This window comes from Mus caroli, chromosome 5, assembly GCF_900094665.2.
Source record: "Mus caroli chromosome 5, CAROLI_EIJ_v1.1, whole genome shotgun sequence".
Taxonomy (NCBI): domain Eukaryota; kingdom Metazoa; phylum Chordata; class Mammalia; order Rodentia; family Muridae; genus Mus; species Mus caroli.
In genome coordinates, this window is record NC_034574.1 from 58,706,471 (window position 1) to 58,722,164 (window position 15,694).

The 15,694-nt window shown below is 44.1% G+C and overlaps 1 protein-coding gene across 1 annotated transcript in view; it reads right to left on the reverse strand.

Annotated features, from left to right (window-relative positions):
• Positions 1-469: 469 nt before the first annotated feature.
• The window catches only part of Ugdh (UDP-glucose 6-dehydrogenase), a 21,979-nt gene continuing 6,754 nt past the window's right edge, over positions 470-15,694 (reverse strand). The window contains exons 2-12 of the mRNA XM_021162991.1: positions 13,700-13,868; positions 11,225-11,326; positions 10,639-10,839; positions 10,334-10,531; positions 9,810-9,957; positions 7,187-7,281; positions 5,433-5,563; positions 4,542-4,675; positions 4,059-4,150; positions 3,863-3,973; positions 470-1,312 (exon numbers count right to left, since the gene is read on the reverse strand). Coding sequence (XP_021018650.1) covers positions 1,205-1,312; positions 3,863-3,973; positions 4,059-4,150; positions 4,542-4,675; positions 5,433-5,563; positions 7,187-7,281; positions 9,810-9,957; positions 10,334-10,531; positions 10,639-10,839; positions 11,225-11,326; positions 13,700-13,861 — 1,482 coding nt within the window. The 5' untranslated portion in view covers positions 13,862-13,868 and the 3' untranslated portion in view covers positions 470-1,204. The remainder of the gene's footprint in view (positions 1,313-3,862; positions 3,974-4,058; positions 4,151-4,541; positions 4,676-5,432; positions 5,564-7,186; positions 7,282-9,809; positions 9,958-10,333; positions 10,532-10,638; positions 10,840-11,224; positions 11,327-13,699; positions 13,869-15,694) is intronic.

The window sequence follows — 15,694 nt, forward strand, 5'->3', positions numbered from 1 at the left end:
GGCTGGCCTCGAACTCAGAAATCCGCCTGCCTCTGCCTCCCAAGTGCTGGGATTAAAGGCGTGCGCCACCACGCCCGGCACGCACAGACGTTCTTTAAGCGTATACTGGGCTACCTAGGTGGCTCGGGGGACGAGGGTGCCCACCACTAAGCCTGCCATGGTTCAGCCCCAGGACTCACACTGTGGGATGACAGAACAGAGAGACACCCCAGAGCTTCTTCTGACCTAAACACACACAGAGAAAGAGATAGATAGATGGAATAAATGTTCTGAAAAGTGCTGAGATGGCTGGCTGGGTGAAGGTGCTTGCTGCAAAGCTGCCCACCTGAGTATGAAGTCCAGGACCCACATGGGAGGAGAGAGGTCAGCACTCCTAAGTGGTGGTGACCTCTGACTTCTGCACATGTACACACCTTACATCCCCTTCAAATAAATATATGAACATAAAACATATGTAAATTGAAGAATCTTTCCAGTTTACACATGAGATTTTATTTGTTTGCTTAAAGGAAAAAAATTTAATTGTAATAGAAATAAAAAATCAAAATAAAGATAACAAACATTTCTTGACTCATAGATGCAAATGTAACAAGCAGCTACAGAAGCTAAGAAACAAAATGAAATAGACATACTGCTGATTTTCTCCTCAGGTTATATTTGTTTAAAAAAGAAAGCACTGTTCAAGTTAGGCAGGGAAAGAAATGCAGAGTGAGCTCTTGGGAAAAACAAAAAACAAAACCTCTAATGACATAATCCCATTAAAACAAAAGGCCAGCGAACTTTAACCAGCCCATACTAGCACAGTGATTTCATGGCTTCAAAGTCCCATTGAATAATAAGCAGACAAACAACACATAGGAGAACGAGACTGCCTTTCCCTTGTATTATTAAAGTGCAGTCTGTAGACAATTTGTAATGCTGAAAAGGCCTAGGTTTCATTTTTATTTTATAAAAACTGACAGTTAAAACAACATGATTGTTTTCCATTCATTCAATAACTGAGAGGACAATAATATAAAAATATGTAAAAATTATTCTAGACTCATAATTACTGGATATGCTAACACCCATATAGCTAGTATAAATTTGATGATTACAAAAATATTTTTGTTTCCTTAAAAACATGTAGTTCATTTACCATTTAGTATCAGACAGACACTGGCAACCCTGAAGTACCACATTATCACAGGTATGAGGGCAATGTCTAGACTTTGGGTTTCTTGTTAGGTGGGTCCTGAAGACTAAACTTTGGAATTTCACCAGGAGTGTACGGAATTCTCTTGGAAGATACCTTTTTGCCAATTGTTTCAATCTGAAGAGAGAAAAAAATAGAACTATTAATCACAGCACATGTATGTAAGAGCTCTCTATACTACAGAGATGGAGAAGATGAGAAACTCTTTAAGTCCTCTGAGTTGCTGAGAGATCTTTGGCTCCTTTATCTTTTGATGTTTCTAGAATCAAGTGCCAGCCTTGATTTGCTGGCTTGATTTTTGTTGGGGTTTACAGAGACAGTCTTGCTATGAGTGCTGGCCTCTAGCTCACAGAACCTCTTGCTTCTGCCTCCCAAGTGCTAGAGTTACAGGGGTGCACCAGCACCTGCACCAAGTTAAAAAAGACACAAGCACCTCACCTTTTATGTATCCAGGTAGTTGGCATGTACGCCTGTACACCAGAGGGACTCAAACAGTTGTGAGCTGCCTTATCTCTCTCTCTTTTTTTTTTTTTTTTTTGGTAACAGGTTTTCTCTAGCTGTCCTGGAACTCACTATGTAGATCATACATACATACACATACAGTGTTTTGCTTATATGTGCACATACTAGGAACTGAAATCAGGGCCTCCTGAAGAGCAGTGAGTGCTCTTAAAGTCCGAGCCACCTCTCCAGTCCACACCACCCCTTACCAGTGTAAGTTTATCTTCTCTCTAGTAAAGATAAACATACCACTCTATTTCTATATCTCGTTTGAACTAAAAGTTAATCCCTTCATCTGACTAACACTATAAAGGATGCCTGCTTTATTTATAGTAGTCTATTTTCTTACCGAGTGACTTACACACTCTCCCTTATTTAAGGCTCCCATTTCCTATTTTATCTTTGAGGCAGGCCTGGAGCTACCTATGCAGCAGAGGTGACTTTGCACTCCTGGTCACCCTGCTTCTGCCTCCCAAGTGCACAACTAGAGAAGGGCGCTACCAAACCCAGCTGAATTCAATTAAAAAAAAAAATCTTACTGGGGAGTTAAATTTTCAAAGAACTCGGGATCATTCATTTTTATATGCCTATATGTGCACATGTATATGTACATTGTGGATGTGGCTGGTATTCCTGGAGACAAGAAGAGGACCCCTAATTACCTAGAACTGGAGTTAGAGATGTCTGTGACTCACCATGTGGGTGCTGGAAGGGTCCTGTGCAAGAGCAGAGCCATTTCTCCAGACATTGAGTTACTTAGTTGTTGTGACAGGTTTTCTCTAGCTGTCCTGGAACTCACTACATAGACCAGGCTGGCCTGAAACTCAGGGATCCACCTGTCTCTGTCTCCCAAGAGCTGGGATTAAAGGTATGCACCCAGCTAAAACTTTTTAAAATATTTATCTTTCTATATTTGTCTCGGAAATAACATTTAAAATATAGCACTCCAGAGTTTAAGTCACAACCAGGGAAAAGCAGCCCTGCTGCTCACTTGCTCGCTAAGGAGAGGAAGATGGAGGAGTTTCCAAGGAATTAGCAGAGTTGCCAGCGGGCTCTGCTGAGACCTAGTATCTCGCGAACGGCAGAGAAAAGGCCCTTTAGCAAGTGAGTGAGAGGTTAAAGAAAGCAGACCCAGTCTTTGTGGTGAGCAGATAAGGTCTTCCTAGTGCTGCTGCTAAGCCAGTGCTAAGGCCATGCCGAAGCTCACTTTGGCGCCATCCTGGCGGCGGCCCTCCTCCACCAACTGTTCTTCATCTTCCCTAAATTACTCTGCCAGGAGCCTCTACGCCATGTCCACACGGCTGCAGGAGGCAGCAAGTAACAACTCGTTAGTACTTGCAGAACCCTGGTGCAGCAAAGACAGGTGACACACAGATGCACTGCTCTGGGCCTGTTCTGTCAGCTCTCCCAAGCTCCACATGAAAGAATGCGAATGGAGAGAGGGCTCCTAAGGCCCATGTTGTTCCCTCAGACTTCTCAGAGCACAGACAGGGCTGAGTGTCTGAAAGGTACGGGAGCAACACCAGGCCATGAGCCTGGGTACCCGGCGAGGTGAATGGTAGCTATTCCCACAAGAGGATGACAGTGTTGCTGCTGCTAGGTGAAGCAGTTCCTCAGAGGCCACCCACAGTCAAACCCCACCCCTCACCCAGGCTTCACTGGGGTAAAGCTCAGCTGTGCATAACAAGAGTGCATGCACCATGGAACCACAGTGGGTCTTCTTAACCTTTACGGTATGGGGTGAGATAGGGCACACACTCTTTCCATATGATAGGCACCTAATACCCTTCTACTGCCAAGTAAAGGACACCAACCTTAGGTTACAAACGAACAACCCAGGCTTTGCAGAGAACAGGCCTCTTGTCCTGGTTATCTTACTGTCCTACTGCTAACTTAGAAAATGTGACACTTTGAAACCCATCAATGGGTTCACAGATCGTCCGGGTGGGCACTGAGGTGGCTCAGAGGGGAAAGGTACTTCTGCCCAAGCCCGAAGCCCTGTGACAGGAGAAGGAAGGGGTGGGCGAACTGACTCTACAAAGTTGTCCTCTGACCTCCACATATGCCCCACCCAAAGTCATGCATACACACACACAATAATAACTAAAATAACGATAACCAGACCAAACCAAACAAGCAAAACAGCCAGCTCAGAATCCTGATTACCTGGAAGCCAATGGTCTGTAGTTCACTGTGGAGCCCATCCAGGACACGCCGACCATCAAAGATAAAGGCTGGCTTCAGCATTTTTTTATGAATCCGTTCGTAATCTAGTTCCTGTGTAGATGTACCAGTGAATAATTAGGACACACATGGAGACACAGACCCAACCTGTGTTTGCACTGGAATGCCTCTACATCACCTTAAACATGTCCCACTCAGTGCAGATAACGAGGGCATGGGCGCCATCACATGCTTCGTATGGGTCCTTGGAAATGGTCACCAGTCTGGACACTATAAAAAAAGCAATGAGATGAGACACAAACGAGGCACCGGAAGTTATGTGTTTTAACACTGTAGAAGGAGTGTCTGACAGTGAATGAATGGGAAGTGGGAGCCAGGAGCAACCCCAAACTTTCTTCACAAGTATTTCCTGGGATCTCTGGAGCTTTGTGGATAACCACTCAGCTGTATCCCTGGTTCCTGCAAAACCTACCAGATCAAAGCACAGCTGATGATGTCAGCTCAAAGCTGAGAACACAGTAGCTAAGAGTTAATTTTAGAGAAATGAGGCAAAGCCCTGGCAAGAAGTGACAGCAAAACAACTACTAAATAAAGGGTTCATTCAAAGACAAGCCAGCTGTGTGGGCTTCACCCAAAGGCTTTGTGGGAGAGTCAATCCTACCTTGGTCATCCGCTGAGACACCCGGATGAGAAAGATCCACCACGATTTGTTCCCTGGGTACTTTTGGGTCATATATGTGGAGGTGTGCACCCTCGTCCATCAGGTACTTGCTAATGTAGATACTGGAGGATTCTCTGAAGGACAAACAAATCCGTATTGTTTGAGAGGGCATATTCTAATAACAGGGAATATAAGAGATGGGTAATTGGAGAGGATACGGATGCTTTTTTATTCTGTCATGCCACACACACACACACACACACCAGTGCTCACAGAGAGAAAAAGGAGACACACAGGTCCTCTTCTGCTTATTATGACACCATACTGATAGCCCTCTCCTGGCATCTTTATATGATGGAGAATAAAATACTATAGAAAACACGTATACACATACGCATACATACATGTGCTTCCATTCATTTCTGCCAACTGAAATATAAGGATAGATGAAAGTTTCCAGACCTTCAAAGGGTTTTTATGTTTTTTTTTTTTTTACATGTATTTGTGTGTGAGTGTGTGTGCTGAATCCCATGAAGCTTAGAACCAAGTGCTTTTATGCACTTCTGGCCCTGACATGTTTTCAAGTGAGCCAGTGAGATAATTAGCAGGACAAAGTGGACCCCACTATGGAAGGAGAGAAATGACCACTCCGCCTTGTTCTCTGACTGCCACACCCTGTGCACTCATGCGCACACACTCCTCACCACGCCATCCTGGCTATGTAGACCAGGCTGGATTCCAGCTCACAGAGTTCTGCTTGTCTCTACCTCTACCTCCCAAGATTAATACTGTATTTGGCAAATATCAGAAAAATTAACAAACAACCCCCCCCCACACACACACACACAAGCACGCACACATATTTTTCTAAATGTTTTAAAAAACAGGTACCTGGTATCACCAGTATCCTTTTTGAATGCAAACCCCAAGATAGCTATCTTCTTATCGGTCACTGTATTAAACAGGCTATCTATGATCCGTGATGCAAACCTCCTTCTCTGGTAGTCATTCATGTCTATGACCTGAAAATAGATGTATAATTTACAATATTGGCTTATAAAAGTGTAGTCTAGGACATACATGTGGTTTTATAACAAATTCTACGATACAAATATACAGCTTACATATTAATGACAAAGTTTACCTAACACTGTTATTTAGATTTAAATCTAAAAATTAGAAATCCACCAATTGCCAGATATGGTGGCATACACCTTTAATCCTAGCATTTGAAAGGCAGACAGAATTCTGAGTTCTAGGCTAGCCTGATCTAGAGAGCAAGTTACAGGACAGCTATGGGTATACAGAGAAACCCTGTCTTTTGAAAAACAAAATGAACAAATAAATAAGATAATAATAAAACACACCAATTCCCTTCCTTAGAGGCTTCTTGAAATGTTCGCTTTCTTTTACTTGATCTGCTGTGAGTGAAGCTGGGGTGGATGAGAAGATGGGCTTGAATTCTGAAGGCATCTGAGATCAGCCACAAGGCCAGCCTACAGGAGGCATCCCCACAGGCAGCTCCTTAGCCCCTCATGTACTCAACTCATCGTTCACCAAAGCTCACTCTGAGAAGAAAATGGCCAAGAACAGAGGGGAAGCTACTTCTGCACAAACCGTGACCCCACAAGCCCCGGACAAGCTTTCACCCAAACATCCTGAGGGTGAGAGAGTCCGAGAGCTGCTGACACGGAGGCTGAGTCGCAGATGAAGTCAACACAGGGGAAAGAAGCGTTTGCAGAAACCCCCAGGGACCATCTCAAGTCTCCACAGCTTGAAAAGGAGCACAAAAAGTGCTGGGAAATCAGGACGTCATCTGCATCGTTTGCATAATGAATAGCAAGATAAAGCCTCCTGCTAGGCTACTGAAATACATAAGAAGCGAGCCATCTCTACAGACTTGCTCATAGCCATTGCTGACGGCTGGAAGATTGAAACTCAGAGAAACCCATTTGGAAAAGGTGCATAGCCTGGCAGGTACCTCAGGCAGATTACGTCATTTCTCATCTAAACTGGGGGATGCTGTTAGTGATGAGGACTAAGTGCTATTCTGCATGCGAAGTGCTCCAAAGAGTACTCAGAATAAAAAGCACTGACAAGCTGGGCGGGGCTCCTGCTTTAGATCTAAGACACTGAAAGTATCCATAGATGCGAACTACTTGAAAATATTACAGTGCTGGCTCTTTGGTTTCGTAGAAAAGCATGGTTCACACCAAGTTCCAGGGTAGCCTGAACTACGCAGTGAGACCCCGTCTCTTAGGATGGGGCATGCCTAGAAGTTTAGCACTGGGGGGGAGGCAGAGGGAATAGGTGTTCAAGGGCATTCTCAGCTACACAGTAAGTTCAAGGCCAGCCTGCTTACATGAGACAGTCTCACATGCACCCAAACATAAAGGATAATATAATTTTACTTCCTGGCTTATTCTGGGAGCAAATTTGGCTAAAAAATAAGAAGTATTGGTGTATCAAAAATGCCCATCACAGCTGACTAGGAAAAAAAGATTAACTGAAAACAGAACCTCATTAGATAAACCTGTAATAAGTAAATGTAAAGCCATTTCACCAAGGGCCATGTTTAATTAGAGTTAATTAGTAATGAGAAGTTTAATTAGTAATGAGAAGTTACTAACTACAAAGATATATACCTGCTGCCAGTAACGAGCTACTTCGGGCAGATTCAGAGCCTCACAGAGATAAACCAAATTCAGAACATCTTTTTGGAAGCAGCTTCCACCAAAACCTGAGGGAACAAAATAAGCTGACAATATTTTCAGGTAAGACCCAGAAACTAAATAAATCCTGTGGCAAAGCTTACACAACACCGGCAACTTATATTCAAATTTTAAATAATAAAATTCAGATAGCAGAAATTTTTTGCAACTACGTGGTGAGTTCAAACCCAGCCTGGGCTGTATCAAGATGAAAAAACATAGAAAAAGTGTTTTATAAATCATGTGACAATTTTAGGTACTCAGCTCTTTAAGTGCATACTAACTGCTTCCCCAATACAGCTTTCATTAAAGCTACATTTGACCTTTATCCTTTTAAAAGAGGATTTTCCTTTTTTCTTTTCACATGTGAGGTTTTTTGCCTGCATGCACATATGTACATCTTGGTCATAGGTTAGAGGAGGGACAGCTGAATTATAGGGGCCGTGGGATAAACACCGGTCATCTACAAGAATACATGCTCTTAACCATTTCTCCAGCCCCAACTTGACCTTTTCCTCACATTTATCTTCCATTTCTTCTGTCACTTACCTGGCATGATTCCCCATGTCTCCTACTTTACTACAGAGTCAGTAACATGTTCAAATAAAGGGCCTGCTGTAAATATTTCAGTCTTTGTGGGCCATAAAATCCCTGCCACGACTGTTAACCTCTGCCTCTGCAGCTCCAAGGTAGCCAGGGAGAGGAGAAGGCTGTGGTGTGGTGTGACTATATTCCCATAACCCTTATTTACAAGGAGCTGTGGGCTGGATGCGGGCCCAGGTGTGCTAGCTCACCTTTGAGCGAGTGTAATTCAGGCTGCAGCAGAGAGGTAAAAACTGCAGCGTCACAATCATCTGGCCTCAGTTTTTGATCTGAGCAAGTTACAAAAAGTTCCTTTAACATGAAATACCTCTAAAGAGAAAATCACAGCACCTTCTTAGGCCATCAGCAGTAAAACTGTCACGCACAGTGCCACACAGCATGACAGGCACAGGCAGGATAAGGAGTTTGCGGTCAACCGTGACTATATAGCAAGTTTTAGCCAGCTAAGCTGTATAAGCTTCTGTCTTGAAAGAAAAAAAAAAAAACTTAAGGGATAAAGCACTGGTGTAGACATGGCACAGAGTGTGTCTTTTGAAGAGTTTTATTATAGTTGGAGAAAACATCCGAAGGGCAGGGAAGTTGAAATACAGCCTCAGAAACAGTGTGAGTGTGTGTGTGTGAGTGTGTGTGTGTGTGTGTGTGTTGGGCCTCGGGCATGCTAGACGAGCACTCTAACACCAAGCCATGTCCTACCTAACCCCCTTTCTGTCTGTTTTATTATGAGATAGGGTTTCACCAAGTTGTGCTCTATAAAGTATTTTTAGTGCTGTAATACAGTCTAACCACCACCAATAATGAGAAATTTACTTTATAGTTAGTATAAAGTAACTTTACAGCTTGGGGTAAGGGCAAATACGCTGTGGCCACGCCTGGTGGCACATGCCTATAATTCCAATGACCTTGGAGGCTGAGGTAGGAACATAGAAGACTCGGAGCCTGCCTGGGCTACACAAGTTCAAGGGCATCCTGGGAAACTTATGTAGCAGAGCCTCAAACTCCAGACCCTTTACTTCCTAAGGGCAAAGATAAGAGATGTATACAGTATGCCCTTAATCTTTACAATGTAGCGGAAGGTACCATGTGGAAGTCAGAGGACGACCCAAGGGAGTCTGTTCTCCTTTTAGCATGTGAGTTCAAACTCCAGCCACCAGGCTTGGGGACAGGGGCCCTTACCCATGGAGCCATCTCACAGGCCCTAGATGGTTTGTTTGTGTTTTTTAAGATTTATTTTATTTTATGTGTATGAACGTTTGCCTGGTGTATACATGTATACTACAGGTGTGCCTAGTAAGTCAAGAGCGCTTAGGACGCCTGAAACTCGAGTTACAGATGCTTGTGGGTCATCATGTGGGTACTGGGAATTATCCACCGAACCTCTACAAGAGCAGCCAGTGTTCCGAACCACTCAGCCATCCCCCCAACCCCTCTAGAGGTTTTTTTTTGTTTTGTTTTTTGTTTTTTGTTTTTTTTTTTTTTNTTTTTTCGAGACAGGGTTTCTCTGTGTAGCCCTGGCTGTCCTGGCACTCACTTTGTAGACCAGGCTGGCCTCGAACTCAGAAATCCGCCTGCCTCTGCCTCCCGAGTGCTGGGACTAAAGGCGTGCGCCACCACGCCCGGCCCTTTTTTTTTTGTTTTTTGTTTTTGTTTGTTTTAATTTTTTTTTTTCTCTTTTTGAGACAAGATTTCTCTGTGTAGCCCTGAAATTCTCTCTGTAGACCAGGCTGGCCTCAAACTCACGGAGATTCACCAGTTTCTGCCGGCAGAGTGCTAGGATTAAAGGTATGCACCACCACCACCCAGCAAATCTTTTTTTTTTTTTTAAAGCAGCAGATGTTCAAACAAACAAACAAACAAACAAACAAACAAACACCCTCTTCCACAAAGAGGTTCCACAAACCTGGACGTGTTAGTAACCTATTTTACTAGAGAGATATGGAGAGAACATTTTCTTTACCAACGCTGGCCTTTAGAAACTTATTCCCAATTCTTTGGTCCATCCCGATGGCCGTTGCCACCTCTTCCACATCGGCGCCTGTTGCTTCACACAGAGCGCTGATGGAGTTGATGCTGCTGATCCTCTGCGCAAGAAATGCATTGGCTGCCTTTAAATAGAAGAGAAACGGGAGAAGGTGATGAGTGAGAGAGCAACCTTACCTGTCAGTGCGTTTCATTGAGGTGATGCAGTTCACTAAGCAGGCATAAGGGATACTGATGGGCTCAGGCTGAGGACAGTGGAAGGCCGGTTAGAAAACACAACTTAAAAAGGAAGGACAGGGACGCAGTGCAGTGCTACTGAGCGTGACTAACAGGTGAGACTCAGGTTTAATCATCTCCAGCACTGGAAAACAGAACCAAGTAAGTGTGTGTGTGTGTGTGTGTGTGTGTGTGTGTGTGTGTGTGTGTGTATGGTGATCCCCACAGGCAGGAGGCTGGGTTGTGAGTCTGACCCTGGCAGTTAGTTGTAAGCTTTGCACTGACCAGCTTGGAAAGCTCTGAGGACCAAGTGTTGGTGGTGAGGATCTTTTCCTTAGGAACCCAGTGCTCATACACAGCACACAGAGCCCGAACGGCTTTCTGGCCCTCTGGAGTTTCATCCCCTCCAATCAGGACTCTGTCTGGGTTCTTTAGATCCTTGATGGCTGTTCCCTCTGCCAAGAACTCAGGATTGGACAGCACCTAGAACAGCAAGACAAAAGGAAGTTTTAGGATAGTATGAATTGTGGGTAACTTTAAGGCATCAGTCTTGACCTAAGAAGAATTAGATTTCTTTTCTTTCTTCATACCTGTAAATTCAAGTTGGGCTTTGTGTTGGCATCAAATATGCGGCGGATGCTTTCTGCTGCCCGCACAGGGACTGTGCTTTTCTCCGTCACAATTTTGTACCCATTTGAGTTCTGCACAATGCGGCGAGCACAAGCTTCGATATACTTCAGATCTGCTGCCCGGCCTTTTCCCATCCCATATGTTTTTGTTGGTGTGTTCACCTAGTGAGAGCATTTGGGATGAAGAAGAGCCGGCCTAGGAAGGCTGTTCAGTGCTTTCAAGATAGCCCAGTCTATCAGTTAACTAATCAACAGTCGTCATGGCCCCACCTCTCACAGGATAACACACTTTACATACATAGCCACTGAAAGAAACAGCTAGAAGAACCAAGAGAGCTCTTGTGAAGAAGCTGCCGTGTGTGCCAGATACGGGGCGGGCAGGCAGGTTCCAAGCTAAGTCCAGGGGACAAAAATTCTAAAGGACTGCCTGTCTATAACGTGCAATCCATTACAGTGGTTAAGAGCACTGTTATGGCTTAATACCAAATAAAACCATGAAACCTTCACAGACAGATTTAAAAATCACATGGCAAAGCAAACTACTTACAGAAATAAATACTAGATCGGCTTCTCTGATGGCATCATCAATATTGGTAGAAAAAAAAAGGTTTTTCCCTCGACAGGATTCGACTACTTCTTTTAATCCAGGCTAGAGAAGGAAAAGGGGAAAGGAGCTGAGCACAGTGTTATCATCAGTCCTGAGAAGACAACCACACAATCACTGTGTCAAGGGGACGGTGGTGATATAACTTAAAGGTCTAGAGTTCCCAGCAGTGTCTTTAGAACAGCTGAGGGTGGCGGGGCACAGCCGTGCACACCTGCAGTCTTGACACTTAGAAGGCGGAGCCAGGAGACCCTTGTCTGAGGCAAGGAAGAGCTACACAGAGAACTTGAGGCCAGCCCAGGCTATGTTGGCTCTAAAATGCTGTGTCATTATTGACCACGAACCTGGGTGATACGTTAACCATTAACTCCTCCGTATCAACTATTATCAGATCCTTCAAGGCCCTGTGATTTCAAGCAAACATTTTGCACTGTCATTATTGTCCCCCCACTCTGTGACTCATACCATCAACGTGAATTACAAAAGTCAGTATTCACTTCATACAGACAGACACAGGATGTATTTTTCTAAGTCCTTCTGTAAGAAACACTGAAAATCTTTACTACTTTTTTCCATGCAATTTTTTTGTTGTTGTTGTTTTGCTTTTGGTTTTTTGAGACAGGGTTTCTCTGTATAGCCCTGGCTGTCCTGGAACTCACTCTGTAGACCAGGCTGGCCTCGAACTCAGAAATCTGCCTGCCTCTGCCTCCCGAGTGCTGGGATTAAAGGCGTGTGCCACCACATCCGGCTTTTTCCATGCAATTTTAATGATAATATATTTATGTTAAAAAAATTGAAAGCTTGGTATGGTGGTGTGCACCTTTAATCCCAGTACTTGAGAGGCAGAGGCAGAGGCAGGTGGATCATCTCTACGGTTTGAGGCCAGCCTGATCTGCAGTGAGTTCCAAGATACTTGGGGCTACCCAGAGAAACCCTGTCTTGAAAAACCAAACTAAACCAAACCAATCAAAACAAAATAAAAGCAACCCTATATTTATTGTGTGTGTGTGTGTGTGTGTGTGTGTGTGAGAGAGAGAGAGAGAGAGAGAGAGAGGGAGAGAGAAAGCCATGAGAGAGAGAGAGAGAGAGAGAGAGCCATGACATGTGCTTGCCGTGGTGTGCACATGGAGTTCAGAGGACGACAACTCTGGGGAGTTAGTTCTTTCCTACCACTCTAGGGGACCCAGGATCAAACTCGGGTCATCAGGTTTGGCAGCAAACATAAGCTTTTGGATGAGGAATAACTGCAAACTCATAGTGCTGCTGCTTATCCGAATGTAAACAGGACCAGCAACAAACGCAAGCCTCTGCACTGCTGTCTGTGGTTTTTCTGACGAGGTTCTAGAAAAGGACAGCAAAGGTTATGGAGCTGGGACTTTGCAGAGGACAAGGTTAACTCAGTCCTCTGTTAGGGAAGAAAATCTGGCATAGTAAGACAAATGCCACATGTTCTAAAGGATGTGGCATAAAACAGATTACCAGAGGCAGGAAAGCGTGATAGAGTGACTGGATGAATGATGAGTTCAGAAGTCCAGCCAGATAAGAAAAAGGACTTCTAAAGACAATGGCTGGTAACTGGGGTTTTTAATTTTTGAATTGGTTTTGTTTTGTTGGGGTTTTTTGGTTTTTGGTTTTTTGCTTTTTCAACACAGTTTTTCTGTGTGGCCTTGGCTGTCCTGGAATTTTGTAGACCAGACTGGCCTTGAACTTATAAAGATCTGCCTACTTCTGCCTTCCAAGTAAGTGCTGTGATTAAAGATGTGCGCCACCAACATCCAGCTGGCATAGTGCTAGCGTGTATGTAGTTCATGCTAGCTCAATTAGCCAACACATGGCCTGGGTTCCAGATAATAAGAAAAAGAAAGAAAGAAAGCTGGCTGGTAACTGTTAATAAGATGTATTTTAAAATAGTTTCATAAAATTCTGCTAATGCAAATAAATGATAAATGTTCCATGTTCCAGGGTGATCATTAAGCACTATACATGTACACTGTATTCCATAAGTATGTACCAGTAACTATTAGTCCTATACATAAAATGTTTGTTTGTTTATAGGCACAGACTCGTGTACCTTCAGCTGGCCTGGGACTCAGAGATATGCCAGCCTCTGTCTCCCAAGTGCTAGAATTTGGAGTCTCTCTCTGTTGCCCTGGCTGTCTTGCTTCGTTTTGAGGCAGGGTCTCTCTGTGTTGTCCTGCTTGGCCTTAAACTAGCTATGTACACCAGGCAGACCTTGGACTTGCTTCAGTCCCCCTGAGAGCTGAGTTTACAAGCGCTATGAGCATGCCCAGTCAGACTTTTTTCATTGACTTGGTTGCAGTCATAGATTGCACAATAGTAGTATATGTAAAATAGTTAACCAACACAGTAAGAAAGCAACAATTATAAAGACAAAGAGCTGCTTAATATATAGTTTACCTCATATATAGGAAGGGTTGGAGAATTCCATGCATTGATCCTTGCCTCATTGACATCCACAACCGTAACCCTGATTTCAGGGCACATGTGAGCAATGACACTGCACGTGGGTCCGCCGACATAGCCCGCACCAATGCAACAGATCTTCTTAATCTCAACCATCACTGAACTAAAAGGGAAACAATGAGCAATGTCTTAGCACTGAAAACAGAAAATCTGGACAAATCACTTGGCATATTCATCACAGAAGTGTCAGATATCTGGAGACATTTCCTATGTCTACTCAGGAATTATGAAAACTGCCAGTGAAAAATAACATTCCAATCAGATGACTTGGCCTCTTCTCCACTGTGCTAGGGTGAAAAAGAGAGAGTTTATAACATCGATAGTATTGCACACACCGTGAAATTATAATGTCCTGATAGACAGTAAAGAAGTAGAATAAAGCCAGGCTGTGGTAGTATATTCCTTTAATCCCAGCACTCAGGAAGCAGAGGCAGGTGGACGTGGGTTAAAGGATACCCTGGTCTACAGAGCAAGTTCCAGGACACTACAGGACTACACAGAGAAACCCTGTCTTGCAAAATCCAACAATGAAGAAAAAGAAGATGAGAAGGAGGAAGAAGAGGAGGTGGAGGAAGAGAAGAAATAAGAGGAGGAGGAAGAGGAGGAAGGAGAGGAGGAGGAGGAAGAGGGAAAGGAGGAAGAGAAGGAAGAAGAGGAAGGAGAAAAGGAGGAGGAAGAAGAGGAAGGAGAAGAGGAGGAGGAAGAAGAGGAGGAAGGAGAGGAGGAAGGAGAGGAGGAGGAAGAAGAGAAAAATGAGGAACTGGAGGAAGAGGAGGAGGAGGAGGAAGAAGAAAGTCCTAGAATAAATGAGTAAATTTATCCATCAGTGCAATCTGAGCTTACAAAGGTGAGTTTTCCAACAGGTTTAGATGGTCACAGATCTGGCCTCTAAGATTAAGCACCTGCTTGGCTAAAACTTATTCCTCAAGAATCACGTGGGTAACTTAAGTCCCAGTGCAAAAGTGCTTGGAGGTGGGGCATAAAAGGAGGAGTTTCTGACTGCAGGCTCTACCCTGAGCCCTGAGCGGATTAATGCCTGTTACAACAGGACTTAAGGCTACAGGTTTGAGCTTGGGCTCTTTCATTCTTCCGCCAAGGAATGACACAGCAAAACAGCACAGTGCCCAATGTCAGCCCCTCCATCTTGGTTCTGCCAACCTCCAGTACTGGGCCAAGACATTCCTGTTTGTTATAAGTCATCCATCCTTGGTGTTCTAGCAGCGGAAAATAGAGCAGCATACTAATCAGAAAACGGGAAAAAGCTAAAGGAAAGACATTTTCAAGTGTGTTTGTCTGCTGGTGTGCACACCTACGTGGGCATGCAGAGACCTATAGCTCCTGAGCCTGGAGCTTGCTGTTGTCTGGCCAGCAATCCTGGCGCTCAGTACAGGTGTGTATGGCTAAAGTAGCCTTTACCGGGTGCTGGGGTTCAAACCAAGTCTTTGGGCTCACATAGCAAGCACTACTGCTCTGCTAGCTCCACAGCCTAGCAACATAACTTCTGCAGTTATCAAAACTGTTGCACTGATCTTAATAAGTCTTTCACAGTCACTAGGTTTTATTACACCTAATTGATTGACACTAAAAATTTACATGACTCATCTATAGGAATATCTGGCCGGTCACTATAATTACCGTCAAAATGGTCAGTCATTTCAATTTCTGCCAAGGTCTCAGATATAATCGAATCAGACCTACTCATGCAACCCAAAGAGAAGAAAACCAGTAACTGAGGAGCTTAACAGCTCGTGTGGACGCCTGTGCGGGTCAGAGGTTCTCTGGGTCAGCCTAATCACAGTGCTCCCCAAGCATGTGTCTAGGTCTGTGAAAGAGTTTACTCAGCATGCATGACATAAGGCAGAGGTAGAGTCTTAGTACTGCAATAAACACACACACACACACACACACACACACACACACACACACACA